This window comes from Platalea leucorodia, assembly GCF_965183815.1.
Source record: "Platalea leucorodia genome assembly, chromosome: 13".
Classification (NCBI taxonomy): Eukaryota; Metazoa; Chordata; class Aves; order Pelecaniformes; family Threskiornithidae; genus Platalea; species Platalea leucorodia.
In genome coordinates this window covers 4,581,607-4,598,311 of record NC_138835.1, presented here as the reverse complement: position 1 = coordinate 4,598,311, position 16,705 = coordinate 4,581,607, and the positions used below count along the sequence as shown (strand labels likewise).

At 61.0% G+C, this 16,705-nt stretch overlaps 2 protein-coding genes across 4 annotated transcripts in view; both read left to right on the top strand.

The window, feature by feature from the left end:
- Positions 1 to 62: 62 nt before the first annotated feature.
- Positions 63 to 4,551, top strand: E2F1 (E2F transcription factor 1). Of its 2 annotated transcripts, none has more exons than XM_082326266.1 (7): positions 63 to 302; positions 890 to 980; positions 1,600 to 1,819; positions 2,277 to 2,430; positions 2,590 to 2,700; positions 2,815 to 3,019; positions 3,262 to 4,551. In XM_082326266.1, the coding sequence occupies exons 1-7, from the start codon at positions 99 to 101 to the stop codon at positions 3,510 to 3,512; spliced, it is 1,236 nt and encodes a 411-aa protein (XP_082182392.1). In that variant the 5' UTR covers positions 63 to 98; the 3' UTR covers positions 3,513 to 4,551. The 2 variants fall into 2 exon arrangements, with proteins under 2 accessions (XP_082182392.1, XP_082182391.1); XM_082326265.1 differs by having other exon boundaries at positions 64 to 302; positions 2,277 to 2,429; positions 2,586 to 2,700.
- A 5,565-nt stretch (positions 4,552 to 10,116) lies between these two features.
- Positions 10,117 to 16,705, top strand: part of NECAB3 (N-terminal EF-hand calcium binding protein 3) — a 28,908-nt gene continuing 22,319 nt past the window's right edge. For both annotated transcript variants that reach the window (XM_082325928.1, XM_082325927.1), the window contains exons 1-3: positions 10,117 to 10,417; positions 15,386 to 15,410; positions 16,482 to 16,590. In XM_082325928.1, coding sequence (XP_082182054.1) covers positions 10,325 to 10,417; positions 15,386 to 15,410; positions 16,482 to 16,590 — 227 coding nt within the window. In that variant the 5' untranslated portion in view covers positions 10,117 to 10,324. The remainder of the gene's footprint in view (positions 10,418 to 15,385; positions 15,411 to 16,481; positions 16,591 to 16,705) is intronic.

The window sequence follows — 16,705 nt, the reverse complement described above, 5'->3', positions numbered from 1 at the left end:
CGGAGCGGAGCGGCCCCGCGCCCGGCATGGGCCGCGCCCCTGCCCGCGCCCTGCCCGCCGCGCCGCCCGCCGCCCCGGCCCCGGTGGCCATGTGAGCCATGGCGGCGGCGGCGGGCGGCGCGGCGGGGCTGGCGGCGCTGCTGGGCAGCGCCTCCCCGCACCTCCTCATCGTCTCCGCCACCGAGGAGACCGCGGGCGGCGGCCACCACCACCACCCCGACGCCGACCTCCTGCTCTTCGCCACGCCGCAGCCCGCCCGTCCCGGCGCCGCGCCGAGACGGCCCGCGCTGGGCCGCCCTCCGGTAACCCCCGGGGCCGGGGCCAGGGCCGGGACGGGGAGGGGGGCGGCGCGGGGGCGGGGGCTGCGGAGCCCGGGACCCTGCGGGCTCCGGCGGGGCCGTGCTGTATACGGGGCCGTGCAATACTGGGCCGCGCTGAGCCGGGCTGTATGCCGTGTCGGGCTGTGCCGTTCCGCACCGTGCTATACTGTTCCCTGCTCTACACCGTGCCACGCTCTGTACCGTGCCCAGCCGTGCCGCCGGGCCGGGCCCCCCCGGGCCGTGCCCGCCGCGCACCTGCCGAGTGCGGCCCTTCCCCAGCCGCCGCTCCGGAAGCCGCCGCCCGGGTGCTGGGCCGGGCTTTGCCTCCCCTTCCTGCAGCCCACGCCTGCCTTGGGGCGCTCCCCGCGGCGCGGCGGGGGCCCCCGCGGCCGGCCAGTCCCCTGTGTCCCCGCTGGCGTGCGTGGCAGCCGGGCAGCCCGTACCCCGCCGCGCTGTGTCCCCGGGGGGATCCCTCGGGGGTCCCTCGCAGCCGCCCTCTGTCGCCAGCGCTGTGGGGGCAGCGGGGCCGCGGCGGTGGCTGTCCCTCTGAGGAGCCCCGTCCCTTGTAGGTGAAGAGAAAGCTGAACTTGGAGACGGATCACCAGTACATAGCGGAGAGCCTGCCGGTGGGCCGGGGCAAGGCCAGGAACCCCACTAAAGGTACCAGCCCTGCTCCCCCCGACCCCTCTGCGCCAGCCCAGCCCGGAGCGGGGGGTTCAGCAGCCCCGCTCTGCTGCCCACGGCCTGGGCTGCACCTTCAGGCTGGTCCCTGGCAGCTTCTCCCAGTCCCTTTGCATTGTTTTGGAGAGGTTGTTCCTGGGGCTGAGCTGTTTCTGGCCACTGTCTCTCTCTAGCCCATGCTGCTGTCCCCTGGGCTGGTGGCACAGTTGTCCTGCCCATCTGCTGGGCACCACACCGGCTCCGTCCCTCCCTGTGGGATGGAGCCATAGCTGCTGGCATGGTGTCAGTGCAGCGTTCCAGGTGGTCTCACCTGGACCCTCCATCATCTCCCCCCTGAGCCCTGCCTGACACCTTGGTGTCACAACCGAGCTTGCGGTCACGACTGAGCACCGGTGTTGGAGCCCATGCCAGGTTCTGCAGCATCCTTCCCATGGAGATTGTGGGAAGGTCACCCCATTGCCCCAAGAAAGCAGATGGGTTTTGGGGTGCCAGTCCTGGTCCATGAGCTACCTGCGAGCGCAGGGGATGTTTTGGGACCTCTCAGCTCCAGCTGGGTTTCCCTTGTGGCTAAATCACGGTTGTCCTTGGCGGCTGGCAGGGGCAAAGTCTCCCGGGGAGAAGTCTCGCTACGAAACCTCGCTGAACCTCACCACCAAGCGCTTCCTGGAGCTGCTGAGTCAGTCGCCCGATGGCGTGGTGGACCTCAACTGGGCGGCTGAGGTCCTGAAGGTACAGAAGAGGCGCATCTATGACATCACCAACGTCCTGGAGGGCATCCAGCTCATTACCAAGAAGTCCAAGAACAACATCCAGTGGCTGTACGTCCCTGGGCTGGGCTCATGGGGCTGAGGCTGGCTGTCCCCTGGGACAGGGGAGCTGCCTGGGCCAGGCTCGGGGTGGAGCAGGGTCTTGCTGGGATGGAGAGGCTCAGAACGGTGTCACTGAAGCATCTACTTGGGGATCGAGTGGTGGCTTCCCCTTCACGTGGGCCACGGCCTCGGGCAAGGGCTGTGCTTGAGCGTGGGTGGCTCTAGAACATCGGTATCCCTGTGTTGGCTGCAAGTCCCCCATGGACTCCCCGAGCCAGCCTGGGCAGTGGGGGACTGCGTCCAGGCTCTAGGAGGGGACCCGAGGGCTGTGCTCTACTGGGAAATCTCCGCAAGGCTGATTCCCTGAGCATGGGGTGGGATTTAGTCTGGCCCAGATGGGGATGGTCATGGTGTGGGGCAGAGGGAGCTGTGGGGTTTGGCTCCTGACGGCCGCAGTGCTCCGCAGGGGCAGCCAGGCCACCGTAGGGGCCACCAGCCAGCACCGGCTGCTGGAGAAGGAGCTGCGGGAGCTGCAGGCGGCCGAGCGGCAGCTGGACGACCTCATCCAGACGTGCACGGTACAGCTGCGGCTGCTCACCGAGGACCCCGCCAACCAGCAATATCCTTCAGTGCAGTGTCGGGATGGGGCTGGCTGGGTGGGGGGGAAGCAGTCAAGCCCCGCGGTGAGCCTGGCTACATTGCTGGCAGGGCATTTCGCTGCCTGCCCCGCTGCTGCATGAAAGCATCCCTATGTCTGCTCCTTGACCCATCACACCACAGCCTATGTGACCTGCCAGGATCTCCGCAGCATTGTTGACCCCTCGGAGCAAATGGTGATGGTTATCAAAGCCCCCCCAGAGACCCAGCTGCAGGTCTCGGACCCAGCGGAGGTGAGCTGGGGCCACCCTTTGCTCCCCATGCCTGCACAGCCCTCAACAAAGCTCAGCCTAGGCTCCCCAGGCATCCTTGTGCCTCCTTGTCTCATTCCTCTCTCCTTTCCCCAGGCTTTCCAGGTCTCTGTGCGAAGCACTCGGGGCCCCATCGATGTCTTCCTCTGTCCTGAGGACAGCTCAGGGGTCTGTAGCCCTGTCAAGAGCCCCTTCAAAGCCTCCACAGAGGAGTCATCCCCTGGCCGTTCACAGCCCAGAGCCTCCCCGCTCCTGCATCCCGCCCAGGACGTGAACATGCCGCTGCTGCCCGGGGAGCAAGGTGGGTGGCCAGGGCTGGGGACAGGGGGACTGGTGTGATGACACAGTGGCTCTGGCCAGGGGCTCTTGCTGTGTTTGCAGCTGTGAGCCCCTTTGCTGTAGGCAGAAGCAAGGAGCTGAGTGATGCTCAGGCACCTCAGCAAGGCAGGGAGGGGGGGGGAGGCAGGTTCTCCTGCATAGCCTGCTCTTTTGGGTTTTTTTGGCAAATATTGTGGGATTTATGGCTGCTTCCCATCCCCACAGAGACACTGCTGCCAGGGACAAGTGCACTGCCCAGCAAGTGCCCGGCAGAGGAGGTGAGCCTCTCACCGCTGGCCTCGATGGATGCCCTCCTGGACCAGAGCAGGGAAGATTTTTCAGGTTTCTTGGCGGATGAGTTCATCAACCTGTCGCCGCCGCAGGCGCAGGATTACCACTTTGGCCTGGAGGAAGGCGAGGGCATCAGCGAGCTCTTTGACTGCGACTTTGGGGACTTCACGCCCTTGGACTTCTGAGGCTCTGCCCAGATGCTCGCAGGGGAACTGCCAGGTGGGGGGGGCAGCCCTGGGTTCCTGCCCTCGCAGGCAGGGCAGGCAGCTCCTCCGGCTGCAGTGTCCACAGCTCCTCTCCCCGTCCGTTTTTGCAATATTTTCTTCTTACCCCTCCAGCCCCACCAGCTCGGTGGGGACCTGCGGCATCCCTGGCTCCAGCCCCGTGCCATGCCAGGGTGGGGGTCCCATCTTGGGGGATCCCCTGCAGGGCCCTGGTCATGGGGGGGGGCTGCCCAGAGCAGAGCTGCTGCCCCCCAGGTGCCCGTTACAGAGCTTTAAGCAGTCCTGTGTATAGATTTGATTAATTTATTGTCCCCTGGGGACAGCGTTTAATTTCCTGGGGAGGGGGGGCTGGGGGTGGGCTGTGCAGCAGAGTGGAGGTGCTGAGAGGTTGTGTCACGCTGGGAAGGGGGTGGCAGAGATGTGGGGGGTTGCTGGGCTGTGGGCTCTCCCCCCCTGTGTGGGGGGCTGCCCGCAGCCCAGCTCAGCGTGGGGTATTTATTTATTATTTATGGCGTGTGGGAGCTCTCCTGGGGCACAGGGGGGCAGGAGGGAGCGGGGGGACAGTGCTGGTGGTGGGGGACACGGCGGGTCCTGCCGGGGACTCACCGGCACATCCTGGCTTTGCTCACAGCCAAAATGGGGCTGCTGGCGAGGCCATCGCGGTGGCAGGTGGCTGCGGGAGGGGGGACAGGGCTAGATGGGGCTGGCAGCCCCGGGACCATGTGCGTGACCCCTCGGGGGGACACAGGGGTGGCCCGGGGGGTGTATCTCTGCGGGTGAGGGCCCAATGCTGTCTCCAGGCTTTTCTTCCCCTCCCTGCGCAGCCGTTCAGCCTTTTGGCTCTGTCTCCCCCTCTCTGGCCCAGTGGGGCTGGGAGAGGCCCAGGGGAGGAGAGGGGGGTCCCAGGGCCAGGCTGGAGATGCACTTTCACTTTTACTGCCTTTTAACAAGCTTGTGTTCCTCTGAGCTTTGTGTTTAATAAAGGTTTCTACTGACTGGCCTTCGGTGCAGGGTTACGCTCAGGTGGCTGGGGGGATTAGGGGTGATGGGGACCCCAAGCTGAGAAACCAAGGGGCTTGGCGTTAGTTTGTGGGGTTTTTTTCTGTTTTGAACTTGAAACGCACGAGCAGGTACGTCACTGCCTGGTGGGGCTGCAGGAAGTGCTTTGGTCCTTGGGGTTTTTCTTCCCTCCCCTGCAACTCCCCACACTCCCATGTGTGGGACGGGAGCTGGGGCTGATCCTGCCACCCTCTGCTCTTCCAAAGAGGCTGTGCCCCAGGGGCACAGGGCGATGGGTCTGGATGGGGATCGCATCTCGTTTTGGCAGCCCCGTTCTCTGGCAGCCCCTGTCCCCACTCAGCTCCTTTCCTGCCTGGCCCCCTCCTCTGCCTTCCCCCTGCTTTTGGGGCAGCATTTGCATGGGGGTGCCCACGGCTGCAGCTCCTGTGCAGGGAGGAGGAAGGCAGCGTGGGGCCGATGTGAAACCAGTCCTTGCATCCACTGCACCGGCAGGCTGCTAGTGACTTCCCAGCTTCTCCATTTGCCCCAGCACCTCTTGGTCCTGCCTGAAAGCAGCTGCTGGCACCAGTTCATAGCCCAAAGTTTGACGTCCCTGTGTCCCTGCTCACGGGATGAGCTGGCTGCAAGTGGCAGCTCTGACCCCGAGTGCCCCAACCCCCTCGGCAGTGCACCCTCCCCTTCCCAGGGAGGGATGCTTGGGGACGCCAGGGACCCCCGGCAGCCTGGAGCGGGCGCAGGGGGGCCGTGGTCCACACCCCAGTGGCAGGCAGGGACGTGCCACTTCCTTCCTGTGTTTGTGCACTCGCTCCCCTCCTCTTTCTGCCCGGCCTTCCGCCTGTTTCTCCTTCAAACAGCCTGATAAATATTTCACCCTGGACCATGTTGCATAAGCTCACGCTGCTCCTGTGCCGACTTTTGCAGGGAATGGGAGCCTGGGTTCGGGCCAGGCTGCCAGCGGGTGCTGGGGTGGTATGGCGAGCCCATCACCGCTGCCTAGCCTCCCACCTCTGTCCTTGTGCCTCCAACCCCGCAACCGAGCGCAGTCCCCGGCTCGTGCTGCCACAGGGGTGTTCTTACTGCAGGACATGCGTGGATAGCGGTGTGCCGGTGTAGGGTGGCAAACCCCACAGCTCAGCCCTGTCTGTGGTGCCAGCTCCCACACTGTCCCCACTCCCTGCCCTCCTCCCCCAGCCCCCAGGACTGGCCAGGGCTCTGGAGCGGGGCCCTGGCGAGGAGGGGAGCATGCCATGCCGTGCCATTCCAAAACCCAGCGGCTAGGAGGGCGATGGCACACGCAGCCTGTCTATGCTTGAGTGGGATGAGCCGGTGGCTTGCTGTCACACTGTTGCTCCATCAAATGGGGCTTTTTCAGGCAATTAAAGTGAAAGAGCTCTCCTGCTGCTCCAGTCCACGGGGGTCCTGCCCCACAGAGCTGGGGGCAGGAGGATGGGGAGACCCGGGTGGGTGGGCATGGCCCCTGGTCTCCTGCCTGCTGCATCCTTCTTTACAAGGTCGATGTTTGTCACCTGAGGTGGCAGAGGTGCTGAAGCTTTTATGATTTACTGCGGGGTGCCCAGCCCAGCCATATGCCAACGCATCCTTATCCCCACGCTTAGCAAGATCCAGCCCTCCTCCTCCTCTCCCACCTCAGTTCTGTTTTCTTGGAGGGTGATGGTGATCTGTGGTGCTGCCCAAAGGGATGAGACCCCAGCGAGGGGAAAGTGGCCATTGGCTTTCATGGGAGCCAGCAGGCACAGGGAGAGGGGAGACGACTCACGCCAATGTCCTGAGCTCTGCAGAGCTGTTCCTGCAAGCAAGCTAAGCCCCAGTAGCAGCTTTTCCCTTTTCCCCTGAGCAAAGGCAAAGCTCTCTGATGGCATTCACCATCACATTCCCCTAATAAGGAACCTCATGGGATGTTGAGCCCTGGGGACTCCCGGTCCCCATGAAAGCAGGCCCCCGGCAGGGACAGGACTGCATGCCCCGCTGCGGCAGTGCAGCCCATCTTGCGGGGAACACGTTGGCGGCTCCACGCGAGCCAGAGCACCCTAAAAATAACTGCTCTGCCTCCCAGGGATGATTCATGATGCAGCTGAAGGGCTTCCCTCCTGCTATTTTGAATCACTGGAGAAAGAGCTGATGATAGCTTGTGTAGGGGCTCTTGTTTCCAAAGAGCACATGGCAGCTTTGGGAAGCGGCCCTGGGCACTGCCTCGTTTTATGAGCCTTCTGCACTGTGGATGCTTTTCTTCATCGGGCAAAGCAGACACGGTGCGGGAGATGGGCACCCTGCATGCATCCTGCGTGTCCTGTGGGTCCTTGGCTCCTGTTCACTCCCATCTCCCATTCCCTGGCAGTAACCCTGCAGGGACCGTGCCTGTCCAGCCCTGGGGTGCCCGGTGCTGTTGGGCCGTGGTGGTGGCTCCATTGGCACTGGCAAACGCTGCCATGGGCGGGCAGGCGGGCATCCGCAGGCTGAGCTGTGCTGGATGTGGCTGTGGTGCTGAGCCCAGGCAGCCATGGGGTCTCCTGTCCCCATGCTGCAAGGTTTGACTCGGAGGAGTCAGGAGAGCCCAGCAGTGGGATCACCTCTGGGACAGGCTGGCAGTGGCTGGGGGGACAGCATTAGATGCTGACACAGCATAAAGTTGGTCAGAATTTATACCTTTAACCTAATCCCCCTTGGAGGGTCTGGGCAGGTTTTGGGGGTCTCTGTAGGCCCCCGTGGTACATCTGGCCTGGGGTGCTGTGCCCCTGTCAGCGCTGCCTGCTGCCTGCCTCGCTTCTGCGTCCCACCCCACACTTCAGTATTTCCCCTTCTGAAAACCACTCGTGTTTCTTCTGCAAGCAAGTAACTCAGGGAGGTGAAGCGCAGCATCATTTATTCACAAGACGCCAGGGAGTGGGTGCTTCATTTAATTCCTGCCTGGTTGTGGTCCTGTGCCCTCCCGCCTGGGGAGCAGAGCAGAGCCCTGGCATCCCGCCCACAGCCAGGGCCGAGGCCATGTCCCCCTTCCCTGACGGTGGCTTTCGGGGCGTGCTTTGGAAGCACCTCTGGAAGGAGCTGGGACACCCACTGCCTCCTGCCACTGGCAGAAGTTTTGCCCTGGACTTCGCCCTCACTTTCCAGCTGCTCCTTTCCATGCTGAAACTCATGCTGACCCTGAGGCATCCTGACAGGGACTGAGCACAGACTTTAGCAACACAGGAGTGCGGAAAGGCCCCCTGAGGTCTTTGCTTTGATCCACAGCAGAACCCCACCATTGCCCAAGCCCCTTCCCACGCTCCTGGCAAGGCGATCCTCTGTCCCTGCTGCCGTAGGGCCTCCCCTGCCTGTTTCTCTAGTACCTGCCTCCATTTTAGTTTGATTCGATGATGGCCACGCTCAACAGCTCCAGCTCTTGGACCTCTTTCTGCCTCCCTGGGGGCAGGGGACAGCCCTGTGCCGTGTGGGCTGGGTGTACATGCTCCCTGGAGCCCTTGGATACCCCCGCCAGGTCCCAGGTGCACTTTTCCGCCTCTTTTCCCTTGCACACACCTGGAGCAGCCGGGAGATGGTAAAAATAACTGTGATGCATCCTTGCAACTGCTCTGGGCTCAGCTTGCAGCTGGTCGTCCCTGGAGGAGGAGGAGAGCGAGCAAACTACACGTGCCGTGGCTCAGTCACGCTGGGCTAGTGAAGTGTCTTCGTTTCGAAAGCTGGGTTAAGAGAAGCCGAGCTCAGCAAAACAGGTTGGCCTCGAGAGGCCCGTGTGCAGGGAGAGGGGGTGCAGATGGAGGCAAGCCTGGCTGGGATTTTGCATCCAGGTGAAGTGGTTGCACACCCCTTTTTCTAAGTAAAATCCTGGGATACTCTGAGAAGGATGGGGAGAAGCCCACCACCCCAAGAAGTCACTGCACTGTGTGTACCCTGGGAGTGGTGTGAAGCTCTACCCAGGCACAGCTTTATCTAGTTTATTTATCTAATTATGTGTTTCTTGTTTGTGAAAACCTTTGAGGACTGGCTGGGGTATGGACACGGATGTCCGTCCTATTCCTCCTCGCATGCACTGGCCTCTGGCTGCCTGTGCCGGGCAGGGATAGAGGCAGCTCCTGCCTCTTCCTCCTCCTCCCCAGCCAGCCTGTCCCCTGCTTGGGGTGGGAAGCGGGTTTTATATCTGCTTGAGGTACTGGGGACCCAGCACCATCAGTATGACCCCCTCACACCCAGCATGCCGCACCGGAGGGAAGCAGCACTGAGCAAAGGTTGCCTGGCACTGTGGGCACGGAGGAGCTGGCACCACCAGAAAGTCATTTGAAACCACTCTGTGTGGTAGGGGGACCACCCCAGGGCCAGACGCAACAACAGTGGGAACATCCATGGCCAAACTAGGGCCACCCCGGGGCCAACTGGGGCATCCAGAGCTACCCCAGGGCCAACGGCAACCACACTGAGACCACCCATGGCCAAACTGGGGCTACACTGGGGCAACCAGGGCTACCCTGGGGCCAACAGTGACCACACTGGGACCACCTGTGGCCACACTAGGACCAACTGGGGCAACCAGTTGGTACAAGGGATGTACCAGTTGGTACAAAGGACAAGGGGTAATGGTTTTAAACTAAAAGAGGGTAGATTTAGACTAGACATAAGGAAAAAAATTTTCACGATGAGGGTGGTGAAGCACTGGAACGGGTTGCCCAGAGAGGTGGTAGATACCCCATCCTTGGAAACATTCAAGGTCAGGTTGGATGGGGCTCTGAGCAGCCTTATCTAGCTGAAGATGTCCCTGCCAGTTGCAGGGGGGTTGGACCAGATGACCTTTAAAGGTCCCTTCCATCCCAAAGCATTCTATGATTCTACGATTCTACAACCAGGGCTACTCTGGGGACAACAGTGACCACACTGGGACCACCCGTGGCCAAAATGTGGTCAGCTGGGGCAACCAGGGCTACCGCGGGGCCAACCGCAACCACACTGAGACCACCCATGGCCAAACTGGGACCAACTGGGGCCACACTGGGGCAACCAGGGCTACCCTGGGCCCGACTGCAACCACACTGAGGCCACCTGTGGCCACACTGGGACCAACTGGGGCAACCAGGGCTACCCTGGGGACAACAGTGACCAGACTGGGACCACCCATGGCCAAACTGGGACCAGCTGGGGCAGCTAGGGTTACCCTGGTGCCAACAGTGACCACACTAGGACCACCCGTGGCCACACTGGGACCAACTGGGGCAACCAGGGATGGTCACACCACAGTGTGTGTGCACTGCACTGGGACCACCGTGGGCCGCAGTGGAGCCAACTGGGAGCACAGTGGGGTGCACTGGATCCAACTGGGACCAGCCCAGGGCAAACCCACAGCCGACCGAGTCCCGGAGCCGAGGGACGACGGCCACCGCCGCCCCCTCGCCACCACCCCCGCGGCCCTCAGCGCGCCGCCCCGCCCCTCTCCCCATCGCCAACCACAGGCACGGCCTTAGGTGCCAATCACCAGTCGCGGCCAACCGCATCGCCGCGGGGGCGGGCCCTCAGCGGAGGCAAAGTTGCCTGGCGGCTGCGGAGCTGCTGGGGTGAGTCCAGCTCTGCACCGCGCTGCCTAGGGCAGCGTATCGCACTGTACCGCACCGTGTCCTACGGCAGCGTACCGCACCGCACCGCACCGTGTCCTACGGCAGCGTACCGCACCGCACCGCACCGCGTCCTACGGCAGCGTACCGCACCGCACCGCGCCCTACGGCAGCGCAGCGCCCGCGCCCGGCGGGGCCATGATGGCGTGCGCCGAGCTGCTGGCCGTGTGCCTGCTCTCAGCCGACCGCGGCCCCGCGCCCTGCCGCCAGCCGCTCCCCATCTTCCACGACGTGAGTACCGCGGGGCGGGCCCCCGGCGGGTCCTTGTCCCACCCCCGGGGCCGAAAGGGGCCGGGCGGGCCGCGGTGCCTCCCCGCAGGGAGCCGTGGCGGCTCTGCACATGTCGGCGTCAGGGCGAGGCCCTTTCCCGCCGGCCGCGGCTGAGGAACCAAACCCGAGGGACAAGCGGCTGGGCCCTGCTGCTGCTCTAGGCCTGAAGCTGTGAATCAAGGCGTGGGTCGTGATGTCTTAAATAACGCTCAGTGTTGTGTCCTTTTGCTGAATTATGGGCCTCTGAGTGGCTAGAAATAGCCCACTCCTTATCAGGAGCTGGCTGTCATGACTCCAGGAGCTGGAGCTGTGTGTGTCTGGCGGGAAAGCCGCAGGAGGTACTGTGTAGCTGTTAAAATCCATGGGATCCCACAGGCAGAGCGTGTCCAGTGGCCGCCGCAGCCCCTGTCCCCCTGTCTGCTCCGAATGCGCCAGGAGCTGTGGAGAAGATGCTCTTTGTGCAGGCTGGAGGTCGGCTGGGCAGCCCGGCAGCTGTGAGTGGCTGGGGGGAGTTGAAGATGCAGATAGCAGCTGTCTTCGTTTCCACAGGACGGGTCCTCCCACGGTACCTCCATCACACTGCGTCCCCTCAAGCCCCGTGGCGAGGGTGCTCCTGTTGAGAGGGAGCTGCGCACCCCAGGGCCGGGGCTCAGGGGGCAGCGCCTCTCCCCCTGTGGCACCCGGCAGGGCGGGCAGGCGGCTGCATGCCTGGCCATCTCACAGGGCAAGTGGCACAGCCTGGGTCAGAGCCCAGCTCCGCTGTTGGAGCACATCAGAGGTGCTCAAACCCCCCTGCTCCTGGCTGTCTTTCGTGAGCTACAGGGTGCCCGGGTTAGGTGGGCAGCACCCGAATCTCCCTGGTGGGCCACCAGCCCTGTGTCCGGCACCACTGGGGTTTAAGTCACCCTGTGGAGCCAAGGAGACGTGAATGGAGACGCTGCCGCTGCCCTGCTGCAGGGGCTGCAGAGGAGAAAGCAAGCAAGGGTTAAGGGCAAAGGTTGGTGTGATGTCCCAGCACCAGGACAGCCCAGCACAGTGCCGGCTGTTATATCTGTCCTGTCCTGGTCCAGGTGGTGCCATCCCCTGTGTCCCAGTTCATCCCAGAGGAAGGGAGCACGAGATCTCGGGCAGCACTTTGGGAAGGTGAATGCCATGCCCGGTCCGGTCCGGTCCTTCATCTGGGAGACCTCCTGGCATCACCAGGGAGCAGCTGGAAAGCACGGCTCCCTCGGCTGCGGTGGTGCTCACAGCTTCCAGTGGAGAGTAAGGGTCTCTCTGCCGCCATGGGGGGATTTCAGACTGCAGGGCTCTCCAGCCAGCATTATTAACCGCACTAATTACTGGGCTGATGGAAGACAGGCTGGAGGGGGGTGGGTGGTGACAGCTGTGTTCCAGCTCAGCTCCTCTGGGCGCTTGCTGAGTCCCACATCTATCCCTCAGGGTGTCATTAAGGCAATTAAAATGGGAAGTGTTAACAGCGCTAGCGGCTGCTTTCCGGGTTCTGGCAGCTTCCCTTCCTCTTCCCCGTGGCTCCCTTTGCTCCCGCCTCAGTTCTGGAGCTCGGCAGGGTGAGTTTAATATCTCTGCTTTTGGGTCTGGGCAGCTGACTGCTCTCCAGCTGCCTCCCCCAGGCTTGTCAGGACGAGCTGCCCCCTGCTGCAGCGGGGCAGGATCCCAACCTGCCCCTCGGGCAGCGGGAAGGCAGGGCTGCCCCCAACAGATCCCAGGTGGCAGCCGGTGCTTCCCCTGGGACCAGAGCCGTTGTCTCCCTGCCTGCAGATCGCCTGCCTTCAGGAGAGGTGAGGAGGAGGAGGGCTTTGCCTGCCATGCTTCGCTGCAGGCGTGGTACGAGCTGCAGTGCTGCCATCGCAGTTGTTTCTCTGTGCAGACATCTCGCACCTCTGGGAGGTTTGTCCCGCAGGCCGGTGCTTGGGGCTCGCTTACTCCCCTCTTGTTGTACGAGAGGTTCAGAAAAGCTGCTTGGACAGCCCGCAGTTTATTGCCAGCGCGTGGCCGCAGCCCGCATTAGCCTGCGGTGGGTCGATGAGCACAGTGTCCCCAGGGCAGCTGTCCCCTCCCCAACAGCCGGTGTGCCCAGCAGCCGCGGTTGCTTCCAGCTCTGCAGGCAGGGAGAAGCCCTTTAATGTCCCTCCTTCCCGGGATGTGAGGAGTTTATCCCCACATAAATGCCGGTTCAGTGCTTCCTTCATCGGTCTCAGCTTGTCTACTGCTGCAGGCACCGAGCGAGGCTGTGGCCACTTGGACGCAAGCCCAAGAGCCAGGGCTAAGGGAAATGCTGCTCTCAGGTTTGAGGCAGTGTCCCTGTGTTTCTGAGACTGCCTGCCCTGCTGAGTGCAAGCGAGGGATTGCCTGTAGGGCCTCTCCAGCAGCCGATGCAGACCTCATCCCATTCCCAGCTTGACTTTGTTCCAGGGCTGATGTCCACGCTGGGCTCTCGCACTGGGAGCAGTGCTTACCTGCCATTGCCGTGCCTGTGCCTGCACCCCAGGGGGGCCAGGGGTCACCCAGTGGAGCGTGGAAGTGGCTCTGTGCTATTTTTGCTTGGCTGGAGTTCCATCCTGCCTCACGCACAGGAGCTGTGGGTGTTTTCCAGTGCGTGCAGCACTCACGGAGGCACCCTTCTGCAGCTGGGGTCGGCCGAGGGCGGGCTCGCTGGAGGCAGCGAAGAGCCCCGCCGTCCCTCGGGGACATGGAGCAGATGTGGCCTTGCCTTGCAGGGCCCTCGCAGCTCCATTGCTTGCACCGCATTTATTTATTTTGGGGTTCAGGCAGCTGTTGTACATGCACTGGCAGGGCTTTTCTAATGCACCGCTGGAGCAGAGGATCCCATGTGCGAGGGAGAAGTGTCAGCTGTTTGCTGAGGTTTATGCTGAATGCAGGAGAGGCTCACCCCAGATTAGAGACCTTCTCAGCCCCATGGGATCCCCCCTGAAATTATGCTCTCCCTCTTAGCCTGCAGACAGACCCTGCTGAGCAAGGCCAGCCTGGGAGTGGGAAATGTTTGACCTCACTTGAATCTGCATTTAAGTGCCTGGGTGACGCTTTGGGATAAGCTAGCTGGCCTCAGTGACCTTTGGAGTCATAGAGATGTCATTGCATGAGCCACATGTCCCTCTGATGACGGAGAGCTCTGGAGGATTAAGCTTTTGCCTTGATGGAAAGTGGCGTGCCCGAGGCGGGGAGGCGGCAGGGTGGCACAGGCATGTGGGACCTGCTGGTGCTGCCCCTGCCTGCAGGCAGAGCTGCCCCTGCAGCCGGGGAGCCCTGGCATGTGTAACCCTGTAGCCGTGAGACCCCGATGCGCAAGCGAACCCTTTAGCCTGGAGAAAGTTTTGCTTTAAAACCCAGAGAAATCCCCAGCATGTGGGTGCTGCAGGTTCCTGCCTCAGCTGGTGGTGGTAAAGCACCAAAGCGCATCCAGTGAGTCCTACCGGGCGTTCAGAGAGCGCCTGCCCTGCTTTCCTGCAAGGGAAGCAGCCTGGCCGGCTGGAAGCCTGCATCCCGGAGGGACGGTTACCTAACGCTGGTCGGCTCAGGGCAGCTTCTGTTCCCTGCAGTGGCTTGAGTCGGGAGGAGCTTGCCTTGCTCAGAAGAGCATCCGAGGAGGAGGTGTCCCTGCTCCTGGTTTCGGTTGTGAGGAAGGACCAGGGAGCTCCCTGCTGGAACCAGCATCAGAAAAGCTGTTGCCGAGTTGCAAGCCAGTGGCTTCCTCAGGAGTGAGCAGTGAAGGTTTCTCTGGGCAGCTGTTTCTTTACCTCAAAGTGATTTTTCAGGGACATTTCAGTGGCTGGATATGGGCTTGTGCCCTCAAAACACGCAGCAAAGCTGTCAGTGAGTGGTGCAGAAGGGAGCTGGGGGCGGAGGGGGCAGCTGGCAGCGACGCGTCTTCCTGCGGCAGGGAGCAGAGCTGGTCCAGGGGCGGTTTTATCAGCAGTCTCCGCTTTGCAGGTGTGTGGAAAAAAATATAACAAAGTCCGCTTTCCCCTTTTCCTGCCCTTTGTCATTCCTGATCTTTCTTCAGACCTTCAGATTTCTTCATCAGCCAGGATGATTAAAAAGAAGAAAGTTGCCACATACACAACTTTCTGTCGTTGGCTCCATTAGGATGTGCTGGCCAAAACCTCGTACTGTTTGGTCTGGCAAGATATTCCCAGACTTCACAAATAATGCTGTTCCTCGCTGGAGTCAGCCCCAGACCTTCTGACAATTATTGGAGAAAGAGGAGCCAGGCAGGGATAAGGAGCCCCAGCTTTTTCCTGGGCCGCGGGCAGAAGCCTCATAGCTGGGAACCTGGGTTGAGACCCTGAATTGGAGCAGCTCTCCAACTGTGCTCTGTGGCAGAATTAGTTACAGATTAATTAATTCATTAATTATTAATTGCAGTGTGGGTGCATGTCGAGGTGTCGCAGGAAAGGTTGTTGAGAAGGGTGATTACAAAGTGCAGGACAAGAGCTGCTCCTCGGTGCAGGTGGTTGAAATGTCAGTAGTGATGCACAAAGTGCTCCCATTATGGAGTGGTTTTATGCTTAATGTTCTTTCATTTAAAGGGTCTGAAAAATTAAAAACTTTCCATCACAAGGGTGTAGCAAAGCCCTTTCTACTTTGTCTCCCTCTGTGTTCTCTAAAAGATGCTCGGTGTGAGTGCTGGGCTCGCTCGGGCAGCGGTGGCTGTGCTGAGACCTTTGCGCATTGGAGGCGAGAAATGGTTTTAATCATTTGCAAAGGGGAATTTCCCCGGAGCAGCCTGTGCAGCACTGGCCTGCGCAGCCCTGGCAGTGGGGGCTTCTCTGTGGCTCCCCGGGTTCTGGGAGGCAGTTTTCCCATGGTACCAGGTGCTGCCTGGCTTGCCGTTCAGCTGCGGTGCCCTCCCTGCTGCCTCACTAAACCCTGTCATATTTTCTCTTGCAGATTTTCCGACGAGCCGACAAGAATGGTGAGTGCATTCTTCCTTCCTCTGCTTTCCCTCTCCCTACCTGAGTCTGAGCGAAGCAGCGCAGCCTGTCCCCACTGGGAGGTTTGGCTGAAAGAGTGAAGGAGGATAAGGGCAAGCAGCTCTCTGGCTGCAAGAAAAATGCTTTTCTGCTTCACCTGGAGGAAAAGGCACTGGAGCAAAGGGCCTGGGCAGGGACTGGGGAAGTGGGCTCCCCCAGTTCACCATCCATGTGCCACTCAGGACAGAGCCCCTTCCAAACCCTTCTTCTGCTTGCATGCACACGATCTGTCCTCTGCGCTGCTAGCAGCGAGAAGGGAAGGCAAAGCAAGCTGTGCAGCAGGCAGGCCAGGGACCGTCAGACCGCCTGCAGGTTTGATTCAGTTGCTTGCAGGATTGATTCAGTCTCTGTGCTCAGTGCAGGGTTTTACAGGTGCCCCTGGTTGGGTGGCCCTGCCATTTGAGAGTTAGGCTCTGCTACCTTTTTTTTTTTTTTTTTTTTAAATCTGGCACCCATAAACCAAGAAGTCCAAAATCACAAGTTGTTTCTCTGAGCCTTCCCACCCCTGCTTGGGCTCTTCTCCTTCATGGTAGCTTTCAGGCTCCAGGAGCTGCTTTTGTTGCAGATCAAAATGCAGCCCAGGAGCTGAAGTCCTCCACCAAGAGGAAGGAAAAAGCTCTTGAGTCAATGGAGAGAGTTTCTTCCCATAAAAACCTGATGCTGTCCTCACTGTGCTTTTTGTAATGGACTCTCTACTTGGACAGCCAGCTTGGACAGTCATCTAAGTACAGAGTGTCTGCATGCATTTCTGAAAACGTTACAGTGAGGTCTTTTGGAAGGGGCTGAAATTCCCACCCGAAATTCCAGCAGCAGTGGCCCTGCTTGCCAGTGCTCCTGGGTTTTTGATGGGGACTGGAGGGACGTGCTTTCCATGAGATATCTGCTCTAATTATTATGCACAACACACCCAACCGTCCCACGCTCCCGGTAGAGAGGCTGCTGGGAGGATCGCTGGGGCCTGTATGCTTCTTTCTGCAGATTTGTAATTATTCTTCCCTTTTATTTAAATGCAGATGATGGGAAGCTGTCATTTGAGGAGTTCAAGAACTATTTCGCTGATGGGATCCTGAGCTCGGAGGAGCTGTGGGAGTTGTTCAGTGGCATTGACAGGCATCATTCAGAGTAAGTACCGTGGTGGCACAGAGGAGAGGAGACGAAGGAGAATGTAAAACTGCTTGACTGTAGATGGAGGACATTTGGAGGCGGGTGCGATAAATAGTCAGGGTAAGATAAACCT